The sequence below is a fragment of the Canis lupus genome, chromosome 21, assembly GCF_048164855.1.
Source record: "Canis lupus baileyi chromosome 21, mCanLup2.hap1, whole genome shotgun sequence".
NCBI classification, from domain to species: domain Eukaryota; kingdom Metazoa; phylum Chordata; class Mammalia; order Carnivora; family Canidae; genus Canis; species Canis lupus.
Window position 1 is genome coordinate 39,689,883 of NC_132858.1, and position 17,877 is coordinate 39,707,759.

Below are 17,877 nucleotides of genomic sequence, written 5' to 3' on the forward strand. Positions count from 1 at the left end.
AAGCTGATAAAAGTACTGAAAATAGATTTTCAGAGTCTGTAGGAAGTTGCATAATATTGATAGAGATAGCTGTTAAAGGTTTTGGTATGGAAAACATACTTTAAAAAGGATCATTAGCTATAACATCACTGAAAAGAATCATACTGCTTTCACACACTGACGCCCAAGTGACAACATATCTATATATGGCATCAAAATGTGGTTTATAAGTATAAGCCTATCAATATTTTTCAAATTCACTGAGTCTCATAAATGCTGTCTAGACACAAAATATTTTCCTCCTTAATTTCATGGAAACATAAAATGTATCTGGAGTGAGATGATGTCATGTGATGTGATTTCATCATGAAGGTCAATAGGACATGAACTTGAGTCAGGGTAAAGAGGAGGGAATGGGTAATTTTGCACTGAGCAGCATATTCTGAGTTATGATCAATATACTAGGCAAGGTGTAAAATGGTACTGTTTTACCTAGTATATTAGGTATTATATTTAAGCACGTTATACTAACATTTATAACACACAAAAACCTTTAAAATGAGGGTCTTATAGTTGTCTGACCATTTGAAAACAAAATTTATAATAAAATGTCTCAAAGGCAAATACATAAAGTGAATGTCATCAAATATGCTTTGTCAAAAAGCAACAGCATCTATACTGAAACCTGATTAAAAGACTCACATTGAAATATATTTTATAAAATAAAATGAAGTGCTAATAACTTTCTACTCTAGGTGGTTTCTATTTTATGAAAAGACTAGAAACTATAGAATGGAAGGTAGAGTACACTCTGAAGACACTGTAGAGAAAAACACCAAACAATTAGGTTTATCTTCAGTAGCTTCACTAGCCCTCCTTCTTCCCCTGATGTGACAGTGCTACATACAGCATCGAAGTTCTCAGTTCCAATTTCATAGTTGAAGGATGAAATGAATTTATCCATGACTTATTATTTGATGTAAATACTAATTGCTGCCTATGTAAAGTCCAATTACAAAAAAAGGGCAATGACCTTTTAGTCTGGATCTAATTACTCATGAACTAATCAAGTGTCAGGAGAAAGAATCTACCTCTTTGGTCACAAAATACAGGGCCTGGCACTAGCCATCTTCCTCGCAGCATGGCAGATCACCTTGTAGCCTTTTCCTTGGGTTATTACAGTGGCCCTCTAAACTAGCCTCCTCATTCTCTCTCCTTATGAAAAAAACACCCCTAAAGAGAAACCATGAGATCCCATACATGGCATGTACGTGTGTGCCTATCTTCCCACATACATACAGTGTATCTGGCACTCCAGTACCAGTAAACTTTCCCTCAAATGCTGGCTTTACCTTTTATTTTTTTTTATTTTTTATTTATTTTTTATTTATGATAGTCACAGAGAGAGAGAGAGAGAGGCAGAGTGTACACAGGCAGAGGGAGAAGCAGGCTCCATGCACCGGGAGCCCGACGTGGGATTCGATCCCGGGTCTCCAGGATCGCGCCCTGCACCAAAGGCAGGCGCCAAACCGTTGCGCCACCCAGGGATCCCCTGGCTTTACCTTTTAATAAGCCACTTACAATCAAACCTCTTGTCCATGAAGCCATATCTAAGCCAATTTAACCATATACTTGGAGTCCTCTCTGCATTTAATCTTATTCTGTCAAGGACTTTCTTCCACTACATTCCCATGTAGACCACTCTATTCAAACTCACCCTGAACCTCTTCCACCTATCTCACTTGACCAATATCATTTCTTCAATGTCTACCTTTTTTCCCCAAGTATCACATTTTATTTATTGCTCGCTGAAGGGATTTCCCGGGTACTTTGAATCCTCATTGTGCTCATTTTCTGCTTTGAATGGAGATGAATTGCGTTCTGTTGGTGGAGTGGTCTTTCCCCATCCCCCCACCCCCATACCACAGCACTGAGCCTCCTGCCTCACCCGTGGGTGGTCAAGGCAAGTTTGTTGACCTTTTGGTGACTTACTGATTGGATTCCTGTTGTAAATCATTACTCTTTAACTATAAAGAATAATTGCAAGGTTAAAGCAACGAAAATTATTCTGTTGAAAACATCTTTAAAGATATAAGGTACTCAAAGAGAATTGAAAATAGTTAAAAGATTTGACAAAAAAAAACCACCTCAGAACACCCAAGATATTTAGTTATCCCAGTGCAACCTAGATTGACATAAAAGTGATCTCAATATATGGGAACAAAGGAACATTCAATTTTTAACAAAAATTGATATGCATGTTTAATGGCTTTAAAGCAACTTCTCTATAGAACTATTTACTCATTATTCTCCATCTTTATATACAAGAAAATAAATATTAACAGATTGCAGATCTTTAATACCATGACAGTCAGTCCAGCATGGAAGCTTACATGTCATTTAGAAGGCATTTTGATTCATTGGATACCCTTTAATTTTGAATACATTTATAAATCAGCGGCATATCTTTGGATCCCTGAGAATGTTGATCCAAAAATCATGTTTGCTATAGATGCCTCATGTTTATCTAGTCACATTAAAAATGGCCACCTTTTCAAAGCATCCTTGAAACTAACTAGTAATTTCATACGTAAAATATAAATATTTCTGGAGCCTGTTAGGTCAGAATCTAACAAAGCAGGGTTTTCCAGTTCATAAGCTTTTTAAAATCAAGCACTATGGGAAGCTATACTAAAATGGTGCCTGCCTCTTGGACAATTTAATAAACTGATGTGGTCATTGAACAGTTATTTGTGGCTTCTAAAATGTCTAACTTACAGGATTGGGCAATCTTAAGTTGAAAGATCTCATGTTTACTTATTTTTTTGAGTCTGTTCTTATTTCTGATACATGTAGATATATAGCCATAGATGAACTTATGACTAAAATAATAATAGATGGAATTAAGATGTGTTTCTCCACTGTAATTACAGGGAAAGTAATTTTTTAAAATTATAAGTCCAATGAAGGCAGGTAATGCTCATCCCAGGACATATCAACTACACCATCTGACCTTTCGATTTGCTCTGGCTGTGTACAGAACTTGGTCCATTTTAAAATTCTCCTCTTGTAAGTCATTAAAAGAAGGCAGAATGAACATCAGTGGTTCTTGGAAATGCTGACTTAAATGTCCACTAACGCTGAGTGAGTTTAGGGACTTAGATGATATGGAGATATAAGATATTTCTCTGTATCTGTATAGGAAATGTGGATATTGCAAGAATTTTCAAGACCGACTGTGCTTTTTTGAATTGTCACTCCTCACTGGAGCCACTGTCTTAGCTCATTAATTATTACAGAAAAAATTCAGTTGATTTTTTAGTGGATTCTAATGGAAATTCTTCTAATGGAAGATAGAGACTTAGTAGAAGTAATTTGAGCTCATAGAAATGTAGGTATTTTTACTGATCCATAATTTATATATTACCAAAACATATGATACAATAAATAACACCTCATATGAAGAAATAAGAATTCAGCGGACTGACGCATCTTCCAGAGAAATATTGGTGAGTGTACGATGAAAAGCTGCTGTTCAAACTAATCAATGAAACTCCCCTGCATAGAGGATGCTAGATATTTTACTTTTAAGACCATGCATTTTCAGGAAGTCTACACAGAAATAAGTGTAGGCTCATATATTTCACAAATATTGAAGATTTGATATTTATTTTCTCTGCTAAGTGGGAAGGAGAATAATATTTGGTAACGTGTACCTCAGGGGGTTTTGTGGATTAAATGCAAACTTCCAGCATAATATGCAAGTGATTAATAAATGATAATAATTTTAACTTCTTTCCTAAGTCTTAAAGTATCTCCATTAGAGGACAGATGCAACTATATATTAAAGAAGGCAAATCTTACGTAAGGATACGATCTAGAACTCACAAATATTATGAATAAGTCCACCAAGCTCTGCCAATTCACTTATTAACTTAGAATAGAATTAAAAAGGCAAGTTACCCTCACGCATCTCCAGCACAAGAGATCTTTTGAAAGATATTACATTTAGTCAGAGCCCCTAGGTCTTTTGCACACATTTCTAGTTTTAACTTCCCCTTACAACAAGCTTTTGAACTATGAACACTTCAAAAGCACCTAATACAGTCCCAGGCACAGAGCCAAATTTGCTACCTAATGAAGCAATGCTGATTAGCATTCTCTCTATGTTGTTGTACCCAATATTGCATATACATTAGAGAATCACCACAGTGTTGCTGAACTCTGACTTTACATGACATAGGTTTCAAATGTCCTGGTATATCTCATTATCATATATAACTTTGTTTTTACAGATTTCTTTTTTAATTGCAAATGTCTTTGACAACATTTCTGTTAACGTAGGTAACACTGATGAGACTATTAGTCAACAGTTACCCAGAATTAGTAAGAGGACTTACCTTACTCTAGTGGAAAACCAATGACAGCAAATAATGAAATATAACACAAGTTAAAAAATGCCTTTCAATGCATGCAGCACTGTGATTAGTCATAAAAGTCTGATCAGGTTTAGATGCAATATAGGATTTTTCATCTCTTTTGAAAATAAAAATTAAAGAAGTTATTTCTTATTCTTCTATACCTAATATATACATATATTTAACTTTTTAATGTAATGCAACATGCAATATTTGCTCATAACCATATGTCAAGGTACATGTAGCTTAGTACTACATTTGGCATAAATGTTGCATGTAAAGTATAAATACGAAAGTAGTCATTAATAACTAACATTAATTTTACTATCTGTTTTTTAAATTGTTTATGTTTTAGAAAATACTTATTTCTGAGTATATTAAAGAATGGGCTTTAAAAAATACAGAAGTCCTCTACATCAGGTAATACAGTCAAATTAATAAAGGATAAATATGCTTTGCAACAAATGTACTATGCTCATTTCCATAAATCATTTGTGCCAAAAATGACAGTATTTTGATAATGAATAGCATGAGGGGATGGTCATGATGGTACTCATATTATTAAAATCTGATAAATGCATTTAAGACCATAGTTGGCAACATATTGGTTTTCGTTCTCTCATTAAATGTGGTAATAATTCACTTTTAAGTAAATCAATTCACAAAGGCTCTTTACTGAGCAATTTGCTTTCAAGGTACACATGCAAAAATTGGCCCACTTCATTATACACATGACAGGTTGTGACTTAGACACGTACACAAAAAAATGTGATGTGTGAATGAAATGCATAGTTGGGTGAGGGAGATTCTTAGGATAGAAGGGTGAGTGCCCACCAAAAAAGATTAAGACCAATAATTTTCTTTTATCCTAAGAAGAACCCCACCAGCATGGATCTTGTGAGGGGTCTGCCCAAGTGTGTTCATAAACATTTACTGAAAAACGTTCTATATTAGTAAGTGAATTCAGAAAGTTAGGTTTCTGACATGACTGTCAGTGACCGTGTTATGCTACATCACTCAGACTTTATAGAATAAGGCCTTTTGGTAAGCTAGTGAGGCTGGATAAAAGTCATCTGTCAATTCAGTCCATCTATTTTATGCCAGAATAGCAGGAGCCAATCATCATGAAGTGCTTTTCATGGGCAGGTTTTATTGAAAAACATCACCAGAATGAAAAGATTTCACTCTCAAACAAGCATAAAGTGTAAGCAACTTTGCTTGTTCAATGCTAAATGGTGCTTTTTATCTTTATGGTGTGGGGTCTGTCATTCTGTACATCCATATTTATGAAACGCAAATCCTTCCACATGGGGTTTATTTGAGAATTAAACCATTAAATTACACATTTATTATGTATGTTGTCAATTTAGGATGCAGTCCTAAACCCTGAAATATTTTCAAAAGTGCTGAATTTGTTCTCATCAAACTCATTTCTCTTCTTAGTTAATATGGGCAGTAGTGAGGTTAAACTCAAGATACCATGCGTGACCACACTTTTTCTTTCTAGGGATTTTTAGCATGTGTCCTTAGTGCACATGCACAGAAGCAAAACTATGGTAATAAAGCTAGATTAAGGCCAGTCTGCACTAGAAAAGAAAATACATTTTTAAAAATGTAATGGTTTTCCAACCATTAGTTGCAAAAACATATTAGCAGCCCTCTTTGCAGTAATCAGTTAGGTAGGGCTTGAATCTCTTTAGATTTGCACCCCAGTCTTCTCTCCCATCCACACTTGAGAAGTTAGCCAGACTAGTTTACCTAGCTAAATGCTATCATATAAAAGTATAGTGAATTCGAGCATAGTTTAAATTATTAGGGATATATGGGAGTATTCTATCTCTATTTCTAAATATATATCCGCTCTAGCAAAATTATAACTAGTAATATTTGTGAATCATGAAATTAACTGGCTAGTTTCTTTGTGCCTCATTTGGTTGAAAGGCCCTCTGGAAAATTGTTTTATTTTTCTGAATTCTCTGGAACTTTTTCATTTTAAGTTTATCAAATGAATAACCTAAAGTAATTATTCTGTAGAGCTATCAAGGGCATATTAATCAGTGAGTGCCTTAAAACTTTTCACTCTTCTGAAAAGAAGTACTTTAAAAGGGTACAGCGGTATAGAAATGTTAAATCCTAAGACAAGAGTAAAATATCAAAAAGATAGTTCTGAAAATATAATTTCTCTGTGTTGGTATTTTTCTCAAAAAAAAAAAAAGAAAAAAGAAAGAGAGAAAAGGAAAGAAAACCAAATAACTCCTTTAATTTGAACAAAATTTTAATGTCATTAAAGAGATAGCATTTGCTTTATTTATTTTTTTAGCATTTGCTTTAAAAATTATCTGTGTAATATATAAAAATAAAATTATATGGTGATAAGTGTGAAGCTAAAATTTTTAAATTATTCACTGAAATTATTCACGTGTGGCGATGCTCTTTTCTCACTCAAAACGTTTTAGTGCCCTGAAAGTCTGAGAGTATAATGCAGACTAAGAGCAGACAGGTGCCCGGTAAGTGATAAATTCTTCAAAGTACTAAAATTCTGGAGATGGAATAAAAGTGAAGTCTTTAAAAATACAGATTGTTTCTCCAGAAAAACACCGGAAACAATAGGTATGATTGATATGATAGGCTTCAGATAATCTGAACTTAATTCTTATAGTAAAATCATGATGCTGGTGGCTGCTTATAAACACTAATACCAACATCAGGTATTCCAGAAAGTCCCTTGGGAGCTACATGGTAAGGCTTCCTGCTGATGCTCTGAGAGTCTCTGAGGCAGCAAGTCAACAGGGAACAAAGAGCAGAGTATTATGGTGATGATGTGCCTCTGAAATCCAAAATTGTTAACTGAAATTGCTTGGCTGGGTGGCAGGAGAAGAAATATCTACTTGCACACATGATACGTAAGAATTATCATGTCTACCCCAGGGCAGTATTAGCTGCCTTCTTTTGAGGACTGTCAAGCTTTGAAGTTTCCATAGGAGTTGGTAATGCTTTGTCAGGCACAGGAAGCCCCATTAATGTAAACTGACTCGGCAAGACACTTGAAAGATAAAAAGTGTTTATCGACTCTAAATCTGAGTCTCAACCAGTTTATTAGAATCACCTGAGGTGCCTTTAAAAAAGACTGACACTCAGGTCCCACTGCAGATCAGTTTAAATCAAATCATCTGTAGGGATGCTCCTTCCAAAACCTTCTAAGTGATTCTGATGTTCAATCAGACTGGGAAGCGCTGCTCTGAAGGGGAAGTAGTTAGGGCAGAAAGGTTCTAGGGGTGGTTTTTGGTCTATTTCGACATCTCTCTCTGGCCTTACTATGTATATATGTATATGTATTCGTTTTAGAGCCCAGGTGATTCTATTCACCTGGAATAGTGTATTCTAAGGAAATGAATATCTAAGTAAACCATCAGCCTCATATATAGATCCAAATAGTTTGGACTGTTATTTTAAACCTTGACTTCGTCTTGTGGGGGCAGAGCCCAGCAAGTTGTCCAAAGCAGCAGAGCGCACAGTGGGGGCTTGTGTAGGGACCAGGTTGCTCTTGGATTTGGAGGTTGATATGGATGCCATGCAAGCAGGTGCCTCAGTGAAAACTAAGACGAGGGCTAACTCAAGACTGAAAAATTCAGCTCATGGCTATGATTGAAAGAAAACAAATCTGGTAGTTTTCCTACCAATTAATCATTTAAGTTTGCTTTCAAAATGCCTGAAATCAGCCAAAGGGCTGATTTCATTTTTGATTTGGTAAACAGAATGAACGTTTGAACCTATCTACCGAGAAGATTCGCCTCTCCTTGCCAACCACTTGGAGCCATCAGTCCGAACCCGTCGAGACATAAGCATTCCAGTTCTACAGGGACTAGATCGTTAGAGAAAAAGCAAGTCATCTCTCTGCGGAACAGTCAACCCGGCGAGGTGAGAGTGGTGCCAACTTTATTACATGGGAGAAACCATGGGGGAACACCCTCAACCTGCTAGGTGCTGGGACTGGTTGGGGGGAATCTGAAACCACAAACTCCATGCTCTAGTTGCAATCGAGTCATTAAACCAAAGAATGCCTCAGGCACCTGGGGCTCAGACAGGTGTTTGTAACGGGGCGTACTAAAGCTAGAAATACTCTGTACCCCGGCCAGTAGGGATCCGTTCTCTTTTAAGGACGTCATGCCATTTTATAAGGCAACCTGGATGTGGCAAAGACACAGTTTCCCATTTACCTTGAGACTTCCGTTTCATCCAATTTAACTAACATGGTCAAATCCACAGGTAAATCTTTTGCTTATTGAAGTTTTCTAAGGCATATTAAATGGCTTTTGGGACTTTGCTATCTCAGGTTGGCTTGAGCTACAGATTGCAGCTGCCAAAGAGTGTAGGGCAAAGTCTCATGGGAGCTTCTCATCAAGAACAGTTGTTACTGAATTAAGGAGCATGCCATATCAAAAGAATTTCAAACCTTCCTGAAATGGACAGGGGATGCTACTATGTATCAGATACTCACAGGACGACCTCCACATGGTCCAAAGCCCATTGATCATGACCTGTTCCATTGTGGCGTGGTTGCCACCAGCGCAATAAAACTCCTTTCATCCGTGCCTCCCTGGGTCACAGAAGGACAAAGAGGTTATGTGCTAGAAAACAAAACTTTCTGGCATGCTATTTCCAGACTTCAAAGAGCATAGGACAATTCCAATCAACAAAACTTAAGGTATGGAATTCAGATTTGCCTAGGCGACAGTGCTCTCTAAGGAGCATTACATTTTATTGGCTACTCAAGGACTTGTCATACCTTTCCATCTCCCTCCCTGCTTTCCCTCGCTCCAGCAGGACCTGGAGAGCACAGCATTCGGTCAACATACACACCGTGCCCTCCGTGTGACAGGCGCTGTGCTAGAAGCTGGGAGTAGGATACTAAACACAAGTGACATAGTTGCCTATCCTCGGAAAACTTTCAAATGAGTGCATCTAGAAAATCAGACATGTTCTTTTCTTAAGGACTAGACATATCGGTTAGAGAAAGGGAGAGATGCCCAAAGTGCTTCTGCATGGAGTTGTTCCGGTCTGTTCCCTCCTGCACCCACTCCTGGCCCAACAGAACACTGCCACACAACTTGGGAGAGCTGGCTTAGTCGTGCTCCTGCCCGCCCCTACTTTTGCGTTATTGCTCCAGTAACCTCACACTTCCAGCTCCATCTCTATGATTCTAAGGGAGCACGGGTGACACCCTGCCTTTCCGTTCAGGCCACTTACAGGGGGACGTTGTAAGACACCCTCTGAGCCTGCGTGAAGTCCTTGGGCTGGTGCTGCGCGATGACGTGCCAGGTGATCCCGTTGTTGACGCTGTACTGCAGCAGCACTGCCTTGTCTACAGCGTGCGGGCCACTCATGTCACTGTTGCAACTGTCCGTCTGTGACGTGCTTCCAATTTGCAAAACAAACATGATTTTGCTGAAAATACAGGGAAATGAGTGTTAGGTAGTTATTAAAAGAATTGTATCTTCTAAGTTTTTTCCTTACCTTTCCTGATCCTAAGGTCCATAATTTTTGATGTCAGAGACTAGAAACAGAAGTCTTATAACCAAATCATGTTAACAAAAAAATGTATTTGGGATATCTGGGTGGCTCACTGGTTGAGCCTCTGCCCAAATTTAGCTCAGGTCGTGATCCTGGGGTTCTGAGATCGAGTCCTGCATCAGGCTCCCTGCAGGGAGCCGTGGCTCTGCCTTTCTCATTTATAAATAAATAAAATCCTTAAAAAATGTGTTTATATTAACCTTCACCTTATACATATGAGAAATAATCTCAGAAAACTGAGTTTCTACACAAAGAAAACAATTTTGACTTTCAAGGACCCGTGTTCTTGTCTTGTTAGAGTTTCACCTGATATACCTTCTGTTCTCTGGAAGGTAATACGGGCCAAACAGGCATGAGGACATAGGACAAAGTATAAAGCCACAGTATTTTTTATTACATACTTTTTTTTTTTTTAACAAATACCTTCAAGTTGAACAGCATGTGCACAAGGATAAATCATCATGGCTATTTTAGGAGAGGATGTCTGGAGATCAGAGCAGAGGGAAAACCGAGTTGGATATGCAGGCTCTGGACCATGTCTGCTATTCTGTTTGAAGTGTCTTTTTGCTCTTCACAGGCATCCTTGCCCTTAGAAGATACAGCTTTTAAACATATGAAATCTATCCTAATGGGAGTCCTAGTGCTTAATAGAGCAGTCCCATTTATGGAAGCTGGTGAAATAAAGCAGTAGACTTAGAACTTGTAAATGCCTAAATTAACTTAAAACAAACTTGCTTGCACAACATGGTGAGCAATTGTTAATTGACAGCTGGTTGTAGCTGTCTATGGGGTCAAGGAAAACATCAAGCTGTTCCCAGATTAAGTCCATCCTTTTGGTAGGAAAAAACAGGACGGGTGAGCACAGCTTTTGGCACCTCCATAGTTACCATATAGGACTTAATTGTATTTTCATTGTTTATTATACTAAAAGGCTGTAAACTTGCCTTTCTGCCTCTGAAAATACATCACTAATAGTTTCCAAAGTCAAACGCCTTAAGTAAATGTCTACATTTATGTTAACCAAGCATCTAATTGTCAAGTATACTTGAAGTTACTGAACATTGGCACTCATCAGTGAATACTTTAGTCCAGGACTTTGCAATCTTTATAAAGTCTTGGAATATATATATATATATATATATATATATATATATATATATATACACACACATATATATGTGTATATGTATATATATATATTATAGTTACACAGGCAAAAAAGTCATGTTTGCATTGGATGAGATGGGAGAGCTGTGAAGAGCAGGTGCAGAAGGAAATCCACCCTTCCTGGGGTCCCTTTTTCTCTTTCACTTCCCTGGTCTATTTGCACAGTCTCTGTCCACTCTATTCTGCATTAATAAGCATCTCCTAGAGCATATGAATTTTATTTATTTATTTTTGAGCATATGAATTTTAAAAGTTCTTATCCATCCATCCATCTATTGATCTTCCATTCTGTTTACTGTAACTACATATGCTAAATATAGGTATATGTTTGCCTGACTACAAACCTACTTCACATGTACATTTATATTCACATACTTGCAAAGAGTCAACATTAAATTATCTATATTTATCTACAGCCAATTTAATTTTTTTTGTTATTTTTTCAACTTTATTGAGACACAATTGACACAAAAAATTGTGTAGGTTTAAGGTATACATCATGTTGATTTGATCTGCTGCTGATTTTTTCCATTTGGCCATTTCTCTTGGTTTATGCCTGTATCACCACCACTCAGCCAGCGTACGTGAAGAAAAACAAGGTAATTCTACAATAAATTTAGGCACAGTATAATTCTGAGTCATGAAAACAAACAATGTTTCTTCATACCAAATTCAAGCAGCATTTAGGTCTCCCCTGTTTCATGACACACAGGCCATGAAGTTCATGGTTATATTTAACAGACCGCAGAAAGTGACCGGTCTCATGACCAATGCCAGGTCTGAACTACAACACAGGAGTTTTGTTACCTTGCTCGAGTGAGATCCAGAGGCTTGGTGGCCGCCTGCCTTATCTGACAGCCATTAAAATAGAGGGAGTCTCCATGGGCATAGGGTGCCAGCTGCCCACAGCCACTTCCTATTACCCCGCCTTGAATGGTCTCCCAGTTTGCTTCTGTGACTCTTGCTGACTCAAAATTATCTTTAATATAACTGGGAAGATCATGACTGAAAACAGAGCAATCATCACCTAGAGGGAAGGGAATAATTGCAAAAGTTAGCTAGGAGAAGCAGAATCATTAAAGATGCAAGTATTTGATTTTAGGTTTAATCTATCCTTGTTACTATAACAATGACAACGTACTAAGCAGATGCAGACTCCCAGAAATAAATGTTTCTCTGGTATTTTAGCAATTATTGGCTTACGTTCTTGAAAAAAAAATCCCATAATCTTTGAATCAATGTGTACTATGTGTGTAGGTGCTAATGTGCTTAGTGCTCACGTAAATCTATTGCTTAAATACCATAGCATCTGGCTGGGCCCGCATATTTAGCAATGATGGGACTTCATGGAGAGCTCTCACCCTGGCATGGGAGGCCCACAGAATTTCTTTCTCTCTAGCATGATCTGTAGCAGAATATAGGATAAATCATGTTCTTGTTCTTCTCCCAGCTGTATACTTGATTCTTGAGAGCAGAGTCTGCATTTTTTCATTGTTGGATTCTACAGCACCTAACACAACACTTAGCGCATATAAGATATGCAATAACAAGGGGAGATAAATAAATGAACAGTGAACAGGCTGGCAAGATGAGACCACTGAGCTGAAATACTGGCATTTTAGACAGAGCATCAGCAAATGTGTATGTGTTTGCATTTGCCCTTGATTTGAACAGCACAACTTCTCTAAACATCTATAATAGTTCTAGATCAAAGGGTTATAGTTCTGTTGTATTAGGGGAGAGGGCAGATTCCAGACACCTGGAACACCTCGTGAGACGTCTAATGTGTTCATTTGCCTAAAGTTCAAATGCTTCAGCTAACACATGGACAGATCCAGCTGGTCTCAGAGATAATGAGATCAGAGGAAGGGATGATGGTTAAGTCATTTCTGGCATGAGAGATGTTCAGCCGTCTATATTAATTGCACTCGTTTCATTTGGAGGCCAGGAAATAGCATCAACTGAGAAATCTAAATATATTCTACTCCAAAAGTTAAATCTGTGGACTTTTACGTTGTAAAAACTTCTCCCTGGGGGACGTTGTAGAATTCTGCTCCTCTTCGGATAAATCTCTCAGTTATGAGAGACAGCAAAGTTGACTGCAAAGAACAACCGAGTAAAGGTCTTCTTTCTGATATTGACTAGCTGTGTCATCTTAGGCAAGTCACTTAAGTTCTCTGAGTCTCAGTTTCTTTACCTGTGAAGTGGGAATAATTATATTAACCATAGCTAACTTATGGGGACATCATAAGTACTGAATGACTGTGCTGAATAAATTGTGGACACTGTGGAAATAGTAAAGTATGAGGCAATGTAAGAATTCATTCAAAAAAGATTTACTGAGCGCTGCAACATGCCAAGTGTTAGGCTCTGGGGATATAATGGTAATTATGTGGACTTTGTTACAACAGAAACCCCTTAGAAACATTGTGCCAAAGGAAAACAGGCTGCAGGCCTTCTATCAGGCCAATGGAGCAATCTCCTATGATGTCAGGAGTTGAGAAGATACTCCATCCCAAATCATATACTCAGCTTCTACAAGCATAAACAGAAATATATATATATATTTCTTTTTTGAGTCATGGGTGTGTGTGTGTGTGTGTGTGTGTGTGTGTGTGAGTGACAAAATGACCTGGAAAACAATATCTTGAATCGTCAGCTATGTCTTCGGAGGTCAGTGGCACTGCTATTGGAGAGACCGAGAAAGAAGGAATATTGGCAGAGTATCCAGGGATGGACAGCTAGGCCAGGAAGGAGAGAGGCCCAGAAATGAAAATGAAGTGTTGGGGATTGGGGCAGGGAGTTATGTGGAGGATGGGGAATGCGAAGTGATATAGAATTCTGCATTTTATTTTATTTTAAAAAAGATTTTATTGATTGATAGAGAAAGTGCATGAGCAGGGGGAGGGCAGAAAGAGAGGGAGAGAGAGAATCTTAAGCTGCATGTGGAGCCTGATGTGGGGCTTGTTTTCATGATCCTGAAATCATGACCTGAGCCAAAATCAAGAGTCAGCTGTCTAACTGACTGAGCCACCCAGGTGCCCTAGAATGCTGCTTTTTAAAAAATACTTCAAGGAACATGGCAGAGGGGCAGCCTGGGTGGCTCAGTGGTTTAGCACCGCCTTCAGCCCAGGGCCTGACCCTGGAGACCCAGGATCGAGTCCTGCATCGGGCTCCCTGCATGGAGCCTGCTTCTCCCTCTGCCTGTGCCTCTCTCTCTCTCTCTCTCTCTCTGTCTCTCATGAATAAATAAATAAAATTAAAAAAAAAAAGAGGAACATGGCAGAAAATTATCCTTGCTGCTTCATTCCAGAGATAAATAACTGTGTAATCAGAGTGTGTCATCCATCTCAAATCACTCAGGTCTGGAGTTTTTCTTTCTTTCCTAGTGGCCTTTGTATACATGTTGAAATGAGGAGAACCTTGTGGTCTTCTATATTAAAAATGACAGTCTGGGCTTCAGACCTTGGAAACTCTCATCACAGATGCAGACGGCGCCAGTGGTGCAGTATCCGTGCCCACTGCAGAGCTTGGGGCAAGCCTCTCCGATGTACACATGGTCAATCGCCCAGCTCTGCTTCTCAGTTTCTTCTCCCTTCTGGATCCAGCGGAACTGTGTTGCACTGAAAGTCCCAGAGAGAGCAGAAGGGATTCAATAGGCTGTTATTTCCCATGGCTGTGTCCAGCCCTAGGAATGGGGACTGTTTCTGAAAAAAGGACTTCCCCAGGCTTCTCCTTAAAGTGCCTAAGTAGAGATGAATGAACTTGTACCACTCAGACTCTGGAAATATATCCCAAAGTGCCACTCTGGAAGCTTCTATCTTCCCTGAGTTTTATTGAATTTCCTATTCTATTCCATAATAAATTTGTGTCCATGTTTCTTATAGAGGTATATCATTTTCTGAATCTTTGAGTAAAGTGAATGCTGCTCTAGGAGGATTGTACTCTACTATGTTTATCCGGTGGCTCTGTGTAACCAAACCAACCCTGCACACTCCAGAGGTTATCTGTATAGGGGATGAGCATACAGCTTTTGGGAATCACAGAGCACTGGAGCAGATAGGGTGCCAACTCCAGGTCTTTGAATGTCTGGGATTTGGGGCCTGTGATTTGAGTTTGGCATGTGCTGTGGTATTTCATCAAAGGCAAATCTGAGATGTGCAGCATTTCCACAAAAGATCCTATATCACTTATTTTTTTTTTCTTGGGACATGCAATTGGCATTTGGGGCATGGGTTGGTAAAAGGAGGGGGGGTACTACAGCTGTAATGAATTCTCTGGCCTTAGTTGTTTCAGCTCACTGCATGAGCTCTGTAGAGTCTGCCAGATAATTCCACAAAGTTTACCTTAGTATGCAATTTACCTGGAGGAGACATGGTCAGGCAGCTGAATGGTGATTCTCTTCCAGCTTGAGCTGTTGACAGCATTGTAGATGGTGGCTTCATGGAACTGGAAGGGGGAGCAGCCAATGCTGTTTGAAGAGGAAGGAAGGCACTGGGTCTGAACGAGCTGCCAGGAATCAGACCTGCAGAAACCACAGAGGCTGTGTTAGACAACTCTTAGGAGAAATAGATGACCTGACTAATGTCAACATAACATTTTGGGGGTGAGTTACACTGATGTATTTTTATGTAAATTTTCTATTTCCTATATATATTTACACAGACAATGAAAATAAAAATTGAAAATAATTTCACACAAGATATACTCTAACTCTTTATAAGCATAAGAATATATTTACAGATAACAGAATAAAATAGTAGCATGCATGGTGCTGCATTCTAGTGGCTTCCTCTTGCTGATATGTTACCAGAAGTATACTTGGAGTCGATTGACAAAATTCTCTGTTTACCCAAACTTAACTCCCCATAGTCCATTTTCAAATGTGGTGGTGGGAGACAGGCTATCAATATCCCAATAAAACAACGGCACTGTGTCAGACTTTTATTATGCTTTAGGACGTGTCTCTGACTGAAGCATATTTAGATCTTTTATTGATTTAAATTCTCATTAAGGTTGGTTGAAAATGAGCAACATGAATAACAAAGAATTCTACTTTGAAGACTAACATAGTTTCTTATTTTAAAAGAAAAAAGATTTTTGGCTTGCAGCCAGCCTAGTATGAAAAGTAATTTCTCTTGGTTTGAAGGAAACATTTGAAAATAAGATATACATGTAAATTTTATATAAATGAAGTTAATACATGTGAAATAAACATAAACTGTACTTTTAATATAAAAGGTTGCTCCTCTGTAGTTGCTTTGAAAATAGACAACTGTTTGAAGTTATATTCAAGTTTGGAAGAATGTAAAAAATTATTTACAAACCTTGCATCCTTAGTGTACTCCAACATTACAGAGTGTAGGTCACCACAAGAAGTGGCTTCGCAACCCACAACAATCTAAAACAAACATAAACAACAAATATATGTAGGGAAGATTAAATACCTATCATTAATTAGAAATTCCCTCTCTAAATTATCACTCTAAGAAGTAATCAACAAATATTCAGAGAAGCTTTTACAGAGGAGCCTGACAGAGTACCAACAATATATTTTTTTGAATTCTGTTAAAAACCTGCAACTTTGTGTGAGGATGAGAATTGAAATTTAAAAAAGTACTAAGATTTATTTATTTATTCGAGGGAGAGAGAGAAAGAGAGAGAGCACATGTGAGTAGCGGGAGGGGCAGAGGGAGAGAATATTCAAGAAGACTCTGCTGAGCGTGGAACCCAATGTGGGGCTCAATCCCACCACCCATGAGACCACAACCTGAGCCAAACCAAGATTTGGACACTTAACTGACTGAGCCACCCAGGTGCCCCAGTCAATACTTTTTTTTTTTTTTTCAAAGGTTATTTATTTATTTATTTATTCATGATAGACACAGAGAGAAAGAGAGAGAGAGAGAGAGAGAGGGAGAGAGGCAGAGATACAGGCAGAGGGAGAAGCAGGCTCCATGCCAGGAGCCCGACACGAGACTCGATCCTGGGACTCCAGGATCGCACCTTGGGCCAAAGGCAGGCGTCAAACCACTGAGCCACCCAGGGATCCCCAATACTCTTTAAAAAAAAAAAGGTTTTATTTTTAAATAATTTCTACAACCACCATGGGGCTTGAACTCACAACCCTGAGATCAAGAGTTGCATGTTCCACTGACTGAGCCAACAAGGATGAACATAGCTGCAGAAATCCTCAACAAAATATTAGCAAAGGAATTCAACAATACACTAAAAAAATCATTCACCATAATCAAGTGAGATTTATTCCAGAAATGCAAGGATGGTTCAAAATTTGCAAATCAAATGATACATAACATTAACAAGAGAAATGATAAAAACTTTATGATTATCATAATAAATGCAGAAAAATATTTGACAAAATTCAACATCTGCTCATGATAAAGACTCTCAACAAAGTGGATTTAGAGGAAACATATCTCAACATATTAAAGGCCATATATGAAAAACCCACAGCTAACATCATACTCGATGGTGAAAAACAGAGCTTTCTGTCTAAAATCAGGAACAAGACAAGCATGTCCTCTCTCACCACTTTTACTTAACACAGTATTGGAAGTTCTAGCTGCAACAATCAGACAAGAAAAGGAAATGAAAGGTGTCCAAATTGGAAAGAAAAAGTAAAGCTGCAGCTCTTTGTAGATGACACACTATATATAAGAAAACTCTAAAGACTCCACCAAAAAACTAGTAGTTCTGATAAATGAATTCAGTGAAGATATAG

The 17,877-nt window shown here is 38.2% G+C and overlaps 1 protein-coding gene across 2 annotated transcripts in view; it reads right to left on the reverse strand.

Annotated features, from left to right (window-relative positions):
- RELN (reelin) overlaps nt 1-17,877 on the reverse strand; it is a 498,553-nt gene that overhangs the window by 1,831 nt on the left and 478,845 nt on the right. The window contains exons 58-64 of one of the 2 annotated variants that reach the window (XR_012014160.1): nt 16,463-16,536; nt 15,499-15,660; nt 14,601-14,758; nt 11,943-12,162; nt 9,645-9,842; nt 8,896-8,994; nt 4,380-8,259 (exon numbers count right to left, since the gene is read on the reverse strand). Coding sequence is in view for 1 of the 2 variants with exons in the window: in XM_072791484.1 (XP_072647585.1) it covers nt 8,896-8,994; nt 9,645-9,842; nt 11,943-12,162; nt 14,601-14,758; nt 15,499-15,660; nt 16,463-16,536 (911 nt within the window). In the remaining variant the exon portion in view is untranslated. The remainder of the gene's footprint in view (nt 1-4,379; nt 8,260-8,895; nt 8,995-9,644; nt 9,843-11,942; nt 12,163-14,600; nt 14,759-15,498; nt 15,661-16,462; nt 16,537-17,877) is intronic. The other variant, XM_072791484.1, reaches the window with a different exon arrangement.